Raw genomic sequence first — 19,729 nt, 5'->3', positions numbered from 1 at the left:
ACGATTGCCGCCCCGAATCCCCAGCTGTATAAAGCGCACACGCTGCTGTGGTGAGCGGAAAACACGATACACGAAGGCGACGGACGAAACACTCACGAAATAAAGCATCAAATACGCTTGAAAATTAGGTTTCGTAAATTACACAAGCACATAAGAATTTATCCTTTATTCTAGGGGAAGAGTATTGGCCGTACTAGAGATTATATTAGTCAGAAATCGGAAGAAGTAAAAATAAATCGGAAAATCGGAAGACGAGTTAAAAACCGGAAAGTTTCCGGGTAAATCGGAAGGGTTGGCAGGTATGCCATTCTTTGATTTTAAGTGGAGGGGCATCCGACAATTATACACGATTCCAGTCACCTTGGTGCCATTTCATCTAGGTGGTGCTAACTCGGATATAAACATCTGGAAGGCTGTCACCATTGCTACATATGAGAGAGCCGAGGTACTTAAATTGCTCCACTTCTTCAGGTATTCTCCACTGATGCTGATGGTACCGCCTGTGTGGGTACCACATTCCACATACTCCATCTTTTTTTCATAGTACAGACTTGACACATTTAAAATACATTTCCCTTTTTCAGACATTCTTCCTTAGTTGTCCTGCACTTTCTATCTACTTCATTCTTTAATCGCCTGTGTTCTTTCCTGCCCTCCTAATTTTTTGTATTCTTGTACTTTCATTGTTCATCAATCAGGTCTAGCATCTCCTGAGTTACTCGTTGATTCTTAGTTGATCTTTCCTTTCTTCCTATCCTGTTTTCAGCAACCCTACTGATTTCATTCTTCATGACTGTTCATTCTTCCTCTACTGTGTTTCCTTCAGCCTTTTCATTTAGTCCTTGTGCAACATGTTCCTCAAAATAATCCAACTCACTTCTTCCTTTCAACTTGTCTAGATCCAGTCTCCTTGCATTCCTTCCTTTCTTCAATTTCTTCAACTTCAGATGGCATTTCATGATAAACAAGCTGTGGTCAGAGTCCATGTCTGCTCCTGGGAAAGTCTTGCAATCCAGCACCTGGTTTCTGAATCTCTACCTAATCATAATGAGTCTAACTGATACCTTCCAGTGTCTCCAGGTCTTGTCCATGTATACAGCCATTGTTTGTGGTGTTTGAACCATGTATTACCGAGGACTAAATTATGATTAGTGTAGAATTCAACCAGCCGACTTCCTCTTTCATTCCTTGGTCTCAATCTGAATTCTCCTACTGCATTACCTTCTTTTCCCTGCCTTCAACTACAGTCCACTCTCCCATCACAATTAGATTCTCATCACCTTTAACAGATTGTATTTAATCTTCTATCACTTCATCATCCGCTGAACTAGCAGGCATATAGACTTGCACTATTGTGGTGGGCATTGGCATTGCAAGCAGGACTGCAAGAAGAGAATATGAAAGGGAAGTAAAAGGAAGAAGACCAGTGGGGAGACCCTGAGGAAAATGGACCGATCTGGTGAAGAAAGATGTCGAGAAGAGAGGACAAGATTGGGAGAAGATCACGAGAGAACAGTGGTTCATGGACAGACAAGGATGGAGGGGGCTCGTACACCACACCCGGGCAACTGGAGATGGTCAACAATGATCACGATGGTGATGATTATTGGTTTGATGTCTATTCTGACAACAATAATCCTTTCACTATGCTGGTCGTAGTAGCTTATCCCCAGTCCTATTTTCTTATTCATTATTAAACCAACTCCTGCATTTCCCCGGTTTGATTTTGTGTTGATAATTTTGTAGTTGCCTGACCAAAAATCCTGCTCTTCCTGCCAACATACCATATTTCTCCGAATCCAAGACGATGTTTTTTCCCCCAGAATCTCATGAGAAAAATCAAGGGTAGTCTTGCATTTGTGACCTAACAGCAATGAACACCACTGGCAGCTACCATGGTAACTACAATACTTCTTTTTATCCTCCTGCGCGCGTGCACACAAAACTCGTTGACAATCAACGTCTGCCTCTGTATTATACATTGCCAGTCGCGGCAACCAGTTGTACAGTGCCTCTGTGTAATATCACTGGATCTCAGGAAACAGTGAAGAGAGAATGATATTCTACTGTATTAGCCTCTACAAAAAAAGTTTCTCAAATCCTCAGAATGGCATCAAAACATGCGAGCCTTCAAACTCTTAGAAAGGCCACGGGTACTCAGTGGCAGAGTTATAATGTGTTTACTGTACCTGACACTTAGTAAAATTAAGTTACTGTATGGAAAGCAGGAATATTTTCGTGATGGGTCATCATATTGCAAAGATACGTGGAACAGGTATTGCCAGCAAATTTTCAATAGGTTCTTGTTGATATTATGATGCCAATTTTAAGTTAATGGTTATTCAACACGTGGGAATGAAGAACTATTGTGCACCGCAAGAAAATACATCATAGGCCTTAGCGTGAAGACAAAGACAGCTTAAAAAATGGGTACTGTACAAAAAATACATTCAGAGACCTGAAACAGAGACGCTTTAAAGAAGTCGAAGATGAAATTGTGAGGTATGTGCGCAAAAATCGCAAGGGTTGAATGGCCATACCACAGTGCAATAAACTTGTAATACCAATATAAATGGTCCGTTAATGGACATTATAAATTTTCCAGCTAACTCATTCATGGTTGCCAGCGTTTCGCCCTCGTGTGCTAGGTTGGGCTCATCAGTTGGTACCTAGCACACCTACCAAGACGCTGGCTAGTGCATACCGTGGAGGCCACTGCGTAGGCTACTTGGAGCCACCGGCAGTGCCAATGCACTATGAGAGACTTTGTCCCTTTACAAAAAATTGATGCCTCTACTTGGAGCCACCGGCAGTGCCAATGCACTATGAGAGCGTTTTGGTAGGTGTGCTAGGTACCAACTGATGAGCCCAACCTAGCACACGAGGGCGAAACGCTGGCAACCAGGAATGAGTTAGCTGGAAAATTTATAATGTCCAATAACGGATCATTTATATTGGTATTATAAATTTACTCATTCGGGACAAATATTTTCAGATTCCCTATGGGAATCAACATCTATATCAGCAATAAACTTGTTCGTTGATTTTCAATGTTTGCGTCCTTATTAGGCCTATACATCGCTAGCTGCTGAAGTTGGCCGAACTCAGCAATTGAGATGTGCATTTAGCGGCAGCCAGTTATACCTGGCACTGAGTAAAAGTAACAGTTTTATAGACAGCAAGAATATTTTCCTGATGGATTGCCATAATGTAGAGACGTGTGGACCAGATATTGCCGGCAAATTTTCAATAGGTTCTCTTTGATATTATGATACCAATTTTCAATTAAAGGTTATTAAACTCACAGAAATAAAGAATAATTGTGCAGCCGCAAAAAGATACAGCATAACTAAAGCCAATGTTCGGTGTTAGCGTGAGGTCAAAGATAGTCTAAAATGTACACTGTACAAGAAAGGCATTCATATGATTTTACAAAGCACTTTTTAAGCCTGATTAAATTTTTTTTGAAGGAAAAAGTGGGGGTCGTCTTTCATTTAGGGTCGTCTTGGATTTGGAGAAATACGGTACTTCACCTATACCAACTACATCTAAGTTTAGTCTAACCATTTCCTTTTTCAGATTCTCTAACCTACTACAATTCAAACTACTAACATTCCATGCTCTGACTCATAGAATATCAGTATCCATCTTCTTTGATAATTGTCGCTTCTCATGTAGTCCCCGCCCAGAGATTCGAATGGGGGATTTTACCTGTGGAATATTTTACCCAGGAGAAAGCCATCTTCAGTACATCATTCATTCATACAGAGAGAGCTGCATATCCTCGGGAGTTAGTTACAGCTGTAGTTTCCCGTTGTTTTCAGCTGTGTAGCAGTATCAACACAGCTAAGCCGTGTTAGGTATTATTACAAGGCCATGTCAGTCAATCATCTAGACTGCCGCCTTTGCAACTTCTGAAAGGATGCTACCCGCCTTTGATGGACCATTTGTTAGTCTGCTCTCTCGACAGTCACCAATCCAATATGGTTGCACCCACGGCTCAGCTATCTGCTTTACTGGGACACACAAGCCTCCCCAGTTTGGCAAGGTCACATGGTTCACAGGGTAGGGGTTTGCTAGTGTAATCAAATAATTACAGAAAATTCACTTTAGTTAAACTAATTACAATGTACAGTACAAAAAACAACTTAAGCATGATTATGTGGGTGGGGACAAAAGTACTCAAAGTGAGCAAATAAAGGCTAAGTTAGGAGCAAACTCGATCAATGAAGCTGCTGCAAGTGAGGTGAATGGAGGAGGATAGCTTGACTAGGAGAAAATTGACTTAGGCAGGGAGCGTAAGAGAAGCAGAGAGGGATCAAGGTGACGATAGTTAGACTCAGTTTTTAATGATCTGATGATGAGAAGTGTAGAAGAACTAAATGAGGGCACAGAGCTAGTTGCAAGAAGAGAGTTTATTCACAGAGGCTCATAGACTGAACACTGAAAGCCATAATAGTCTATAATGAAAATGTATGTACTGTAAAGTACAGGGTTATTTGTAATTCCATCTAGGGTTTTAAACATTGTAAGTTAATAACTATGGCAGACACAGCAAAACAACTCATATTAACAGATACAGAATCACTCCAAGTTAGCATCCACAATCGGTATCGACACCCATTTGTAGTAAAAAATTTTGTCCAATTTTGTCATTCTTATAAAGTTATTTTGGTATATTTTTTGCTATATTTATTTTATTTCAATCAATAATTTCACTAATTTTTATTTCCACTTTTCAGCAGTAAAAGCTAGCCAAAAGATAGTTGATAGGATATTTGCAGTAAAACATCATATTTTATTTTTACATGTGTACAAAAACATAACAGTTATGCTTCTGATGAAAACACATATTACATTAAAGTATGGATGGTTGAAAATATTTAATCTTGCCACTGTAAATTGTAGGGCCTAGCCTACGTATATAATTTACATATCAGCCTGTAAAAGACAGAGAGACCATGAGTTCCATATTACTGGAAGTCAGAGCTGTTCTCCTGCAGGCATTATATGTGACCTGTTGCACGGAAAGGGACCTAAAGTTGGATTTTTCATTTTTGAGAGTTTTAAGATTCTAAAATTGGCATAAGATACTGAGCATTAAAAAAAATAATCAAGCTTCCAGGTGCAATACTTTAGAAGATAGTACCTGAAGTGTGCATCCGAATAAGGGCCTATGGTACATTTTTGCCTATGTTGAATGTTTGGTGAAGTAAAGGTCCATGGACTCTCGTACATGATTTCCACAAGTTATGTTAGAGAATTAGCTTGTGCGGAATAAAGGTCTACGTGCACACTTGCCTTCTGTCAGGCATACTGAAGCTCTCTAACCTTTTCAAACTCATACCTCGAAACACGCCGGGTGTAACGTACCCCTTATTTGGCTGCACGCTTCAATTATTGACTGTTGCTATTAAGAAAACTGTATTTTGAGGGGAAAAAAATATGCAATTACAGCTCTCACTAATTACTTGACCAATCGTACAAAGTTTTCATAACATTGAGGGTGAAGGCTTGAAATGCTGCGTAACCTATTTTGACAAGAAGAACCATACGTGGCTCAAGATGTGAAAATATAGAAATGCAGTTTTAACACCACAGAAACTTTTGCTCAATTCTGGTGTAAAATTTCCATTGGCGTCTTTGTGCCCCCTTCGACACAATGGGTCACGTATTACAAAATGGTGAAAATGACCTATTACTATCAACATTAATATCTTTACCTGTTCCACATCAACTAGAAACTAAACCCTAACCCTGTGTATGGTTCAAGATATTCTTATGCTGAAAGTTCTTGTAGAATGAGAATTTGCATTACTAGATGAGACATCATATTCTAATTCACCTTAACATTTAGTGAATTCCAAGACACACTAAGCTTTCATGTTTGTTAGTTTTTATTATTGACTGTCCTCTAGCAACTAAATCTACAAGTATGCCATGGCACCTACTGTTAGAAGCACCTGTTTATTCCACAAAATTTTACAAATTTGGCTCAAAATGCAAAACTACTTACCTTTAACCAAAATTGCAAAAATATTGACAGAATTATGTGGAATCACTTCTTAATACAAGAAGCATAATGAAAGGCGATTTAGAAAATGATGCTCTCATCCAGTTATTATTGTACCTATTTTAATGGTCTTGTACATTATGTAAGGGTTCATTCAAGAGCATTTAATGGACTGGCTAGTTTACCAGTAATTTTCCATTGTGCCAGGCTGTTAAACGCTTAATCAAAAAACCCTACATAATTAACGAGACATTGTGATGATGATGATGATGATAATGGGAGCACTAAGAATAATAGTAATAAAACCTAAAAGTACAGTTCAGCATGTCACTGATCTATCCAAAAAATGACATAATGGAAAGTTAACTGACTAATTACTCAGCTGGACTCATTTCAATGACAGAGTATTATCATCTTGCATTATGCTAGACTGGAGAGAAGCGAGAACTTCATTAAGATAAGTTCTGAATTTCAAGTATTTAAGGATTTAAACAGAATTTAAACATAGATATCTATACATTTCTAAATGTTTTCGAGCATGATTTGATACAATCTGATGATGTTCTTTTAAGAACGAAACTTGTAAATCTGTTTTTAAATAAGTTGCTTCTTTATCAGGTATAATTCCGTTATATGTTTTCTTTTTTCAGGTGGTTTTTAAATGCGATTATTCTTAAATTAGTCTTGACAGACTGAAGAACCCAACAGTTATAAGTTGTCAGGTTGAATAAAGAAAATGGACTGCTACAAACTCTTGCAAAGTGCTGTTTCCAACATAGTTTGCCCTGTTGTTAATCCGGCAGTTGATCGTGTTGTTGGACAATGGTACCATATTGAGATTTTTTTTTTTTTTTTTTTTTTTTTGGCAGAAGATTCTCCAAGCATGCACTATACTACATCATTTATAAAGGGCCACACGAGAACTTGTGCAAATGACTGAGGTTTTGCAGTTTTAACAATTTTGTAGCTAACGAGATAAGACACTTCGATAGCATTCTCATTCTCACTGTTTGCAGTATATACAAAAGAAGTTAAATAATGTCTCTGCTCATCAGTTTTCTGTGTAAAAGACATCTGAAGACTTGTTTACATGAATGTAGCATTTAGTTTCTAAATGGCATTTGAGTAAAGAAGGTTTCAAACTGCTGTTAGCAAGAATGTCACCACAAAAAACACACTAGTGTCTTGGACAGTCCTTGTCACCAGTATATGAAAATTCAAACTTAATGTAACTATTGTTGTACTTTCATTTCTTTACACATGGTTCACTACCAGATTGATGCTTATCACTAGAAGTTAACGACCTGTTGAGTTTGATGCTGATGCAACACTAACTTCCGATTTTGTGACTTCCCAATTCCCTTTCAAAACTCCACTTTTTCTTACACACAGTTCACCATTATTGGATTGATGCACCTCACTAGAAGCTTTTAGACAGAAGTTGATGCAACACTAACTTTCATTTTTGTTAATCCCCCGTTTTCCTTTCAAACTTCCACTTTTCAACCAGTTGTCCATTTTAGATGTGATCAGAAATGATTCTGATACACAACTGACTACTGCATTATTGCCACCAGGTCAAGCAAGACTATTTCTGAAAGACGTCAAATGGATTAACAGATGGTAGGCTACTGCTACATTAATGAGTATGTACTGTTACAGTGTGCATACCACGTGATTGTGTATTCTTATTCTTCACATCTCCCGGTATGTTGGCGATTAGTAGCACAATCTGTTTCTTATCTGTAGCTGTTTCAAACAATGAAACTGTATTTAGCTAAAACTACTGGTTTAAGTTACTGAGCCATGATATTCTCCACCGTCCATTAATTTTTCCTTGGAGTAGTACTTGCAGTAGATGGTACTGTTTTGTATCATATGACCGAAGTATTCAAGTTTTCTTTTCTTGATGGTATTGAGAATTCAAGTTGTTTGTTCATACATTTCAAAACTTCTACATTGGTAATTTTGCCTCTCCAGGGTATTTTGAGTATCCTTTGGAATGTCCACATTTCAAATGCCTCCAGTCTCTTGCACAAGGTGTGGAGGATGGTTGCCTAGTTGTATTTCCAATCAAAACAATAATCACCACCACCATTTGCACAAGGTGCTGGTTAATGTCCAAGCTTTGACGCTATACAGTAAAATGCTAAATACATAACACGATCATGATTTATCAAAAATATTCTCATTTTCTGAAAAGAAGTTCTGGCCTGCTAAATTGTATCAGATCTCATGAAAGTAGTCCCATTCATCATTTATGTGGCATACCAGCTATTTAAATGATGCCACTTTCTCAATCCTATCATTGCAGACTTTGAGGCCACCTTGAATACCACCTCTTTTCCTGCTGACAACCTTCCACTTTGTCTTTTTTACATTCAGTCTAAAGTCCTTGATCTTGTTGGCTTCATTAATCACAGTGAGCAGATCTTGTAGATCCTGCAGACTGGTTGCCAGCAGAACAGTGTCATCGGCAAATCTGATATTATTAATGATGACTCAATTAACTACCACTCCTTGAGTCGTTCCATAAAGGGTATCTCGAAAAACACGTTCTCAGTAGATGTTAAATAGTATAGGGGAAAGAATGCATACTTGATGAACTCCTTTCATAATCGAGACTGTTTCTGAAAGCTGATCCTCTAATTTTATCCCAGTGTTCTGGTTCCAGTAGAGATATCCAATAATTTGTATGTCACGTCCATCAAGCCCAACTTCTAGAAGGATGTCTATATCATGTTGAACTGTAAGCTTTTACATAATCTATGAAACAAGCATAAACATAGTACAGAAACTGGTAATTTACTCATCCACCTAGTAAATATAAATATATTTATTTACAATTTAAACTGCAAAATGCACAGTTAATTAGTAGGACATTCTCAGTTACAGTACATTATGCATTAAGTATAATAAATGGATTGCACATTTTACTAAAACAAATAAAATATTTTTATCAAAAAAATTCACTTATTCTTGTATGATAGAAAGTTTATAAAACATTAAAAGACAGAAAGTTTATAAAACATTAAAAATGATCTTTTTCATTTAAAGCTTCTCGAGTACCAGACCATACATACATTTTACGCTAAAGCCAGTAAAAACGTTTACTTCAGATCTATAATCCTTGTATATTAGTAGGTCTGTATGCATTATACATACATTAAAATGTTCCTTCCATTTAAAGCTTCATATGTATTGAAATGAAATGGCGTATGGCTTTTTTTTTTTTAGTGCCGGGAGTGTCCGAGGACATGTTCGGCTCGCCAGGTGCAGGTCTTTCGATTTGACACCCGTAGGCGACCTGTGCGTCGTGATGAGGATGAAATGATGACGAAGACAACACATACACCCAGCCCCCGTGCCAGTGAAATTAACCAATGATGGTTAAAATTCCCAACCCTGCCGGGAATCGAACCCGGGACCCCTGTAACCAAAGGCCAGCATGCTAACCATTTAGCCATGGAGCCATTGACTAATGAGTATTATGAACTATCTTGAATGTGAACAAACTTGTAAAATCCTCTAATGTAGGAAATTAGCTTGATGAGCTGATGTTGAATACGGAAGAACGTTGAAATAATCCGGTAACAGAAGCTTGACTTTATATAGGTGTAAAGATATCTATATAAAACAGACATGGTGGTACTCCTTCGAGTAAAAGTGCTAATGGTGTTAACCTACAGGCTTGAGATCATAGAAGAATTCCCGAGTGTGAAGTAGTTAGAAGATCTGGAAAAGATAAAATCTGGATATCTAAAGCGAGTCCTGAGTGTATCAAAGACGACAAGATCTCAACGTGTTTATGAGCTTGAGAGGGAACCTTTACGCCGACAAGATCTCAACGTGTTTATGAGCTTGAGAGGGAACCTTTACTGGTTGAGGACCTGAGATAAAATCTTACTTTTCACACCAGGCAAATGCTGGGGCTGTACCTTAATTAAGGCCATGGCCGCTTCCTTCCAACTCCTAGGCCTTTCCTATCCCATCGTCGCCATAAGACCTATCTGTGTCGGTGCGACGTAAAGCCCCTAGCAAAAAAAAAAATCTTACTTTACCAGGAAGTGCAGCATGCGATAAACTGATTTATATGCTAAGAGAAAAAAAAGACGAGGTCATGATGGATTGGAAATGGATGGAAATGGGCTACCAATTGAGACATATAGTGACAAGATTGGCTGTTCACAGCTCCCATTTCAAGATATGTAGGAACAAAGTATTTTATGAACCAAACACAAACTGGGTGTAGGCTATGTGTTCAAGTATGTGAAAAGTGTTCCTCGAGGATCTGTTCGATTAGTGAGTTTATCAAGGACTAACACTTATGTAGAGCGCATTAGTCATCACACTATTATAACTAATGTGTTAAGTTAGGCTACAGACACTGTATGGAATTACTTGTAAAATTTTGTACTGGCGATTAATGAAAGGCTTCCTCTATGAACCCTGTGGGCAATAAAATTATTATAAAGATATCTATAAAAAGGAGAAAAGAGAATAAGTAAAGGCAAGAAAAGGTAAAGCTCACTTTCCAGTGATCTCATTATGCTGGTCACCGTTTAACAGCTGGGCTGACACTGAGCCGGCAATACGGTTGCTCACTCTGAGAGTGCTAGCGACCTCTTGGGAGGGGGAAGGTAAAAGAGGAGTATGAAGAGCTGGAAGGCGACGTGTAACACATTACATATTGTGGACAAAATATTATGTTTAGTGTTAAAGTTATTTCATCATATAAAATGCTAACCTTTTGGGAGATTTCATTAAGTTTTACATTTGGATTAGTTCTCTTATCTACATGAATATGAACCCGTAGAGATTTTTTTAACATACAAGGATTATAGATCTGAAGTAAACATTTTTACTGTCTTTAGTGCAAAATGTATGATCTGGTACTCAAGAAGTTTTATATGAAAAATATCATTTTTAATATTATATAAATGTTTATCATAAAATAATTTCTTTTTTAAAATGTGCAATCCATTTATTATAACACATAATGTAGCTGAGGATAGCTCAAATGTCTTACTAACTAAATATGTACTGTAATGAGTTTTGCAATTTAAATTGTAAATACATGTATTTGCATTGACTAGGTGGATGAATAAATGACCAATTTCTATACTATTGTAAATGTCAATACAGAATTACAATGAAGTTTATTGTATGTAAAATCATAAATATATTTTTTTGCAAGTTGTTTTACATCGCATCGACACAGATAGGTCTTATGGCGATGGTGGGATAGGAAAGGGCTAGGAGTGGGAAGGAAGCGGCCGCGACCTTAATTAAGGTACAGCCCCAGCATTTGCCAGGTGTGAAAATAAGAAACCACAGTAAACCATCTTCAGGGCTGCCGAGAGTGGGGTTCGAACCCACTATCTCCCGAATGCAAGCTCACAGCTGCACGCCCCTAACCGCACGGCCAATTTGCTCGGTGTGTAAAATCATAAACATCAACATTAACATTCCAGCAATGAAGAGCTAATACTAGCAGACAGAATAATGACCCTCTAGTACCAAATATTTTCAGGAATACTTTCAAAATATGACTCATCAAACGAATTGTTCTGTACTCATCACATTTTGCATTGGTTTTCTTAGGCAGTGTTACAAAAATTGATTTCAGCCAATCATGACAGATGGTTCTACTTCAGTAAATACTGTTGAATAAGTCAACTAATAAAGTAAGAGATTTTTCTTCCTCAGCAATTTCAGTGTCTCAATATGCACTTCGTCAGGGCCAGGAACTTTCCCATTCTTCAAAGTTCTTATCACATACTCCACTTCTGCTCGTATGATATCCACACTGTCATCTACTCTAATACCATGATCGCCAGTTCTCGAGTCCTGGAAGAAGTTTTGTACGTATTCATTCCATTCAATTAGTTTCCCCTCTGTACTTGATAAGATGTTTCTATTCATGCTAATGAGGACTCTACCCTGTTAGTTATTATATGCAACTGATGCTTGCTTGACTTTCTTGTATATGTTGAATGAGTCATATTTCAAATTCAATAGTTCTAATTCCCCACATTCCTCTGAGAGGAGTCGTTCCTTTGCATTTAGTGTGTTTTGTCGTATTAGCTTCTGCAGTGCTCTGTATTTTAGAGGATCTTTATTTCTGAAGGCCCTTCTCTCATCCATCAGTTGCAGAATTTCATCCATCATCCATGGTTTGGTTTTCCTTCTGGCAGTGTCCTTTAATTTGGTCTGTCTTTCATCAGTCACAACAAACTTGATTTGATTCCAGGTTTCCTCAATGTCATTTACATCAACTCGTTGAATGTCATCAAGTTTTATATTAAGGGCCATCTGAACTTTGATTTTCAGAACTGGGTGTTGTAAGTTTATGGATTGCAGTTCGACTATATCTTGACTTTAGATGGCATTTTTTCAGCTTAACACTTTATGTACAGGTTGTTTAGCAGGCTGCCTAACCCTGTGGACCGAACATTTAAAAATTCTTACAATGGGAAAGCACTTTTATAAACAATCAGTCATAACTCTATTTTTACCAGCTCTCGCATAATAAAATTTCGCAAAAAGACACACCAACATCCCTAGTAACTGTTGATGGTGTGTAGCATGAAAAGCATTGCCCCTTGTAGAGTGGCACTTGGCAAATTTTACAAATGTAGTGTGTTTCCTTCCACATCTTCTTAGCATTGCAAACTTTGCAGGGATTTGTGAGATATATCTTCTTCCCTCTTCCTACAATCATGTCCAGCTTGTGTTTCTTCATGTCACCTGACAGTCTTCAAATGGGATCTCACTGTGCATTTGGCCAGTGGGCTGCTTTTCTGCCTCACCGTCCTCATTAACAGCACCACATCCACTGTACGCTTAAGCCCAGTAGTCTGCTACGTCTAGAAGGAATTTTTTGTACCTCAGTTTGCTGTGCAGGTTCTGTGTTTTGTAGAGACAGAAAGCATTAAATAGTGCACAATTTATGAGCCATAGCCATAGATTTATTAAGCTCTCAGATGAACAATGGCTTTTCATTGTGCTTTCCTCTCTTATTTATACAAGAAACAAATGGCACCTCAGTGTAATGTGCTTATCATCTGTATCTCTCACTTGTCCTTCCACGTTTGGAAGAGAACTTCACCCTTTTTGCAGTAGGTAGTAGGTACTTTCAACAGTCTTCAGTTCGTTTCTTGTCCGGCTTCATGGCTAAATGGTTAACGTGCTGGCTTTTTGTCACAGGGGTCCCAGGTTTGATTCCCGGCAGGGTCAGGAATTTTAACCATCATTGGTTAATTTCCATGGCATGGGGCTGGGTGTATGTGTTGTCTTCATCATCATTTCATCCTCATCACGGTGCACAGGTCGCCTATGGGTGTCAAATCAAAAGACCTGCACCTGGTGAGCCGAACATGTCCTCGGACATTCCCAGCACTAAAAGCCATATGTTATTTCATTTCAGTTCCTTTCTTGAATGAGCAAAGATTTTGGGTTAACCTCTGTTAGTTTTAATGGTACCACAGACCCTTGTTTTCCTTCTCAGTACGGTCTCAGCTGAGGCTACACTGTTGTAGCAGTTGTCTTGGTAAATGTGGTTCTGTAAGACTTTTTGCTAGGGGCTTTTACGTCGCACCGACACTCTGTAAGACTTAGGATGGTTTCCTCAAGCTATTTTTTCCCTCCTATGTATCCTGTTCTGGCCTCACAAAACCATACAAACTACAATGCCCTACTTCATCTAATTTGCCTAGATTATACGTCCTGAAACTAAGTCGACCCCTCCACAAAATCATTGCCTCATTGATTGATAGCTCCTGAGAAAGTTCATAGAGTTCTTTGAAATGTTTTACAAAATGTTAAAAAACTGGCCTCATCATCTAAATGTTCGTTGTTACTGAAGGGCCATGCTCACCATATCTGTTCCTAATAATTACGACTCTTAAGTTTCTCAAATCCAGAAGTCCCAGTTACTGGATGGGAATTCCAGTAATCCCTTAGTCTTGTCTTTCTCCATCTGCCCCATATACACTGAGGGCCAAAAGTCATGGGAAGACAACAAATGTGATGTTAATAACGAGTTGCTCCTCTACGAGCCCTCAAAACGGCAGGAATACGGTGAGGCATTGTCTCTACAAGGTATTGGAATCATTCCGGGGGAGATTTGAACCCAAGCATCTTGCACTGCTACCCACAATTGGTATTGTGTAGTTGGTGCAGGGTTCATGGAGCGTACACCAGCATCGACAGCATCCCATAAATGCTTGATTGGATTAAGATTGAGGAATCTGGAGGGCCAATCCTTGGTCATAATTGCACTGGAATGCTCCTCCAACCACCTGCATGCCACCACAGAGCGGTGACATGCCGTACTGTCCTGTTGAAACATGACATCTCCATCAGGGTACTCTAGGGTCAGAAAGGGATCAGATGGTCTGAAAGAATGTCTTCCCTGCAGCCAGACAACTGGGCCTAATTGTGAGCATGAGAACACTGCCCAGGCCAGAACTGAGCCACCTCCCACCTGGACACAACCTTGTTGACACGCAGAATCCATAGCTTCATGGGGCATACACCACACTCTCACGCGCCCATCAGCTCGATACAACTGGAACCAGCATTCATCAGACCATACCACATGCTGCCACTGTTCCATGGTCCATTCACTATGTTCGCGGGCCCAATCATGTCGCTGAGCTCTGCGTTGAGGTGTCAACAAAGGGACATGAGTTGATCTTCAACTGGTGAAGCCTATGCAGTGCAGTTGCCTCCTTACAGTCCTGGCAGAAATGGGTTCCTGACTCCCAACATTCAACTGGGTGGTGATCTGGCTCACAGTAGTCCGTCGAGTGCCCAGTATAGTTCTGCAGAGGCGATGTGATGTCCGTTCATTAAACACCTGTGGTCTTCCCGTGCATCAATTTATGCGGGTGATAACATTCTCTCAGCGATATTGAAGATCCACTCTCAACACTGTTGATCTTGGAAACCCGAATTTATGTGTAATCTCCGCAATGATCATCCCATGTTCAAAGTCGGTTAATTTGCGATGCGTTGCCATTTTCACAACACTGGTGTCTGTGAGACTGCTCAGCTAGCCGCACCGCTCATGCGTTATACACTGAACATTTTCTGATAGGACACCCCTTCCCGTGACTTTTGGCCACTCAGTGTATAATATAATAGGAATTTCTTCATTTCTTCCATAGAAATGTCAACCCATTTCAAGTTCTTAAGGGACTCCTTATACCTTTTCATATTTTGTTGGTGATAAAGATTAAATTGCTCAACAGAGAGATTAAACAGTTCTGTACATAAACTCATGATTACATTGAAATAGTTCCAGATTTTTGGGAGGATCATGCTTCAGAAAACCACTCTCACAGTCAACACCATTTTCCCAAATAACTGGAATAACTTAAACTTGCACATACAGCACGACAATTTTTATGGGCACTTGTCAATCTTGTCAATGTTGAAAGATACAAATCACTTTCCTCATCACTTGAGTTACTTCTGCCCTAAAATAGGGACATCTGATAAGTTATCACAGCATAATTCATAAATTATTTCCTCTTCGTTCAAACTGAACATGAAACATGAAGAAACCTTGGTGTTACATCCATCATAACAGTGAAATTATGAAGTAAAAACATATAAAAATTTTGTATGGCTATTTCTAGCCGAATGCAGCCCTTATAAGGCAGACCCTCCAATGAGGGTGGGTGGCATCTGCCATGTGTAGGTAATTGCGTATTATTGTGGTGGTGGATAGTGTCATGTATGGTGTGTGAGTTGCAGGGATGTTGGGGGCAGCACAAACACCCAGCCCCCGGGCCATTGGAATTAACCAACGAAGGTTAAAATCCCCGACCCGGCTGGGAATCAAGCCTGGGACCCTCTGAACCGAAGGCCAGTACGCTGACCAGCCAACGAGCCGGACAAACCCCCCCTCCCCCAAAAAAAACCCCCACAAACTCGTGTCCTCATCCTGAGGTGGTGCAGCTCTTTTCAGGTACATCCGCAATGGAGGTGAGTTGCATGTACCATTTGAACTACCTACCAGCCCTCCTACCATTCTTAAATTTCTGGCAGTACCGGGAATTGAACCCGGGCCTCCGAGGACGGCAGCTAATAACACTAACCGTTACACTACGGAGGCGGACATTAAAAATATTACAAAAGTATACTGCTTGCATTTACAATGTTTCTACTCAACGCTGGGAGAGTAAACTTCACCACTCGACAATGGAAGTAATCGTACATTAAATAATAACGCCATACACAAACACCAGAATTCTCGTGGCCTGTCATCCACAGTTCTCCTCGCTACTATGAGAATTACTGAGGTATGTACACATGTGTTAAGATTCACAGTGGCAATCAGAAGGTTGTGGTCAGAGTTTATATCAGCACTGACATATGTTTTCATACTTCTGATGGAGTTTCGTAAACATTTGTTAACAGTGATAAAATCAATCTGATTACTAATGATTTTATCTGCAATTCATATATATGTACAAAGACAATGTGAAGGCAGCTGGAAGTGTGTATTTGCTATAATAAATTACTCTTGGCACATCTGGGCCAGTCAATCACCTCAAGCATTGCCAATTTCTAATTTGTAATTGCCAGCTATATCAGCACATCAACCATGGTCTACCTTGGCACTGAAATCTCCCATAATTATGTTGACTTCAGCTTGTTTGACAAAAGACAGGGCTGTTTTGACTTGGGTGTAGAAGATTTTGATATTGGTGTCCTATGCATCGTACATAGGAGTATACATCTGGATGATGTTCATCAAGATAGGCCATGTACTAAGCTGTAGAAAAATAACTCTGTGCGATGTGAGCACAAATTTTTTCATGCATTTACTTTTGCCTGGATGCACTAAAAAAACCACACCACTGAAGTGGTATCATTGTTTCCAGCATAGTATACATGATATCCATTGACTACACATTTTCCTGAATGGGTCCAATGCACCTCACTATCTCCAAGAATGTTCATTTTGAGACTTTTTATTTCCCTGTTGATGTTGTGTGTCCTTCCACTCTGGTACGAGCTATGTACATTTCAAGTTACTGTCCTTCTCACGACTGGCCCGGGGATTCTTGGCAACCCCTGCCCAGTAAAAGGCTGCTGGGGTCTGGGGCCCTTGGCAATAATTTTTCCACTGTATTATTGAAAAACAGAATTTATAAATGTTTACTTCTGTAGCATAACTGAAATTTTCATATAATTATTAATTTATTTTAATAACAGAAGTGAAAATACTGTAGAATTAAAAAAAAAAAAAGCAAGAATAGGCTTTACCTTGAAATCTGCCATTACAAAAATATTTTGGTGAGCCCCTGAAGCTGGACACTCATTCCATCGCTGCAGCACTGATTCAAAGCTATTGAGATGTATTTATACAGGAGAATGTTGCAAATATCCTGGGTAGAAAGGAAAACTAATGAGGAACTTCTCAGATGGATGAGCTTCTGATGACCATCAGAGACAGGAAGCTGGGCACATCAGGAAAATTGAACATTACAAACTGAGGGGAAATGAGGGGAAAACTGAAGGAAGAAGATCTGTGAGGGAAGATGTAGGAGTTCCCACCTCAAGGACTTGTAATACCAATATAAATGGTCCGTTATTGGACATTATAAATTTTCCAGCGAACTCATACCTAGTTGCCAGCGTTTTACCCTCATGTGCTAGGTTGGGCTCATCAGTTGGTACTTAGCATACCTAGCACATGAGGGCGAAACGATGGCAACCAGGAATGAGTTAGCTGGAAAATTTATAATGTCCGATAACAGACCATTTATATTGGTATTATAAATTTACTCATTCGGGACAAATATTTCAGATTCCCTATGGGAATCAACATCTATATCATCAAGAACTTGTGCCAATGGTTTGGATAAACATCTCCTGAAATGTTCAGAGCCACTGTTCAGTAGGTAATCATGAACAATTAGATCACTAATCTTCGGAGGAAGATGGCGTCCTAAAAAGGAGAAGGGGTAATCTAAAAATACAAATGTTCTGACTGAAATTTGTACACAAATTAGCCCATTTGAAATGATTTACCTGCATCAAGATGTTACACCAGCCACTCCTAAGGATAAAAGAAGGAAGAGTGCCAAGAAAAACAGCAAACAGAAGAGTAGGTTCATTCTGATGATCTAGAATTTATGCTATTTTCAGACAACTAATACCCATTCATACCAAGTTTTAGCTGCAGTAAATACACCCAAAATCTGAATGGGGATGCTTTAGAAAATAAAACCATATTCCACTTCAAAATGTATGTTGCATGAGGTGACCTTGCTCATTTTCTGACAACGAAATCACCATTTTTTTCAACAAAGTAAGTTTCCATAATTAAAGATGCAAAGGGAGAACAAAGATAGCTGAAATGTGACTGTCCATAAGAGAGACATTGTCTAAATACAAAACATAATTATGTCTAAAGAGATGTTCTCTTCATTTCTACAGAATTTGAAGATGAAGATCAAATGGTAGATGCACTAAACAAGAGAGCCCAATCAGAGAAGAAGCCGACGAACGCATTACCGCTACATAATCTCCACTTGGCAACTATCAGATCCAAGGAATTCACACCTCCAGGTAGTTCACCTCTCAAGAGGCTATCATCTAGTTTACCAGTACAGTGGAACCTCGATATCTCAAATCACCTTGGGAGCTAAATTTTATTTAGAGTTATCAAAATTTCGAGAAATAGAGAATACTGATTTTGAGCATGTTTAACACATAACTGAATTCTATGTATCTACGGATTTATACTGAATACATTATTTTTAACAGTTTTTAAGAATATACAAACAATCTCTATTTTACAGCATCACTTTAATTATAACCCTTATTATATTAACTTTTTAAAAGACGCGATACAGTACATATAGTAGTGAAACAAGAAACATTAACAGCTTTGGAAAAAATCTGTTAGTCTCTTCTGTTTGTTACTGTTCTTTCCTCCCTTCAAGTTGAAATTTCTCGTCAATACCATGCAGCCGAGATTCATAAATGGAGCTTGTTATCCACAACTTCGGGGGTTGCTTTTGTACGTGACTGGTAATTAATTCACACCCGAGAAACAGCGAGGCTTCTCTGATTTTCCAATCATTAGAAGTTTTAGGTTTTTGGTTCCCGTCATATTAGCTCCCAGATTCACTGTAAGCCTTTCTTTACTTGTTAACTGTTCCTCACAAACCACAAATGCCATATTGCACAGTTAATGTTGCACAAAATTCGAGTTACAGAGTATTTTTTGCTTCAAGGGAGGAAATAATTGCTTAGAGAAATCGAGAAATTTGTGTAATCAAATTTTGAATAACAGAAAAATAAATATACATGAAGAAGAGTGCAAACGGCTGGGAAATTTAAGTTACTTTGAGATACTGAAAACTTGAGTAATGGAGGTTCGAGATATCGAGGTTCGACTGAAGATAGTAAGATATGAGGTGCATATTTTAAAGTATGTAACAACATTTTCTTTCAAAGAAACACAACATTATTTTGAAAATATTTTCTTTTCTTAGGATTCTACACACCTTAAGCTACTTTTCTAAATAGTCACCACCACTATAATAATAATTTTGTGTGGCTATTTCTAGCCGAGCGCAGCCTTTGTAAGGCAGACCCTCCGATGAGCGTGGGCAGCATCTGCCATGTGTAGGTAACTGCGTGTTATTGTGGTGGAGGATAGTGTTATGTGTGGTGTGTGAGTTGCAG

At 38.9% G+C, this 19,729-nt stretch overlaps 2 protein-coding genes across 12 annotated transcripts in view; one reads left to right on the top strand and one right to left on the bottom strand.

Annotated features, from left to right (window-relative positions):
* The window catches only part of LOC136878858 (uncharacterized), a 317,293-nt gene that overhangs the window by 174,363 nt on the left and 123,201 nt on the right, over window positions 1-19,729 (bottom strand). The window lies entirely within an intron of this gene.
* The window catches only part of LOC136878860 (paxillin), a 113,854-nt gene that overhangs the window by 72,342 nt on the left and 21,783 nt on the right, over window positions 1-19,729 (top strand). For 3 of the 8 annotated variants that reach the window (XR_010860854.1, XR_010860850.1, XR_010860853.1), the window contains exon 3: window positions 18,473-18,605. The exons of 4 other annotated variants lie outside the window; for them this stretch is intronic. Coding sequence is in view for 1 of the 4 variants with exons in the window: in XM_068229040.1 (XP_068085141.1) it covers window positions 18,473-18,604 (132 nt within the window). In the remaining 3 variants the exon portion in view is untranslated. Of the gene's footprint in view, window positions 1-18,472; window positions 18,606-19,729 lie in introns of those variants that run through there. One more of the 8 variants, XM_068229040.1, reaches the window with a different exon arrangement.

This window comes from Anabrus simplex, chromosome 8 (genome assembly GCF_040414725.1).
Source record: "Anabrus simplex isolate iqAnaSimp1 chromosome 8, ASM4041472v1, whole genome shotgun sequence".
In the NCBI taxonomy this organism is placed as follows: domain Eukaryota; kingdom Metazoa; phylum Arthropoda; class Insecta; order Orthoptera; family Tettigoniidae; genus Anabrus; species Anabrus simplex.
This window is presented reverse-complemented; position numbering and strand designations above follow the sequence as displayed.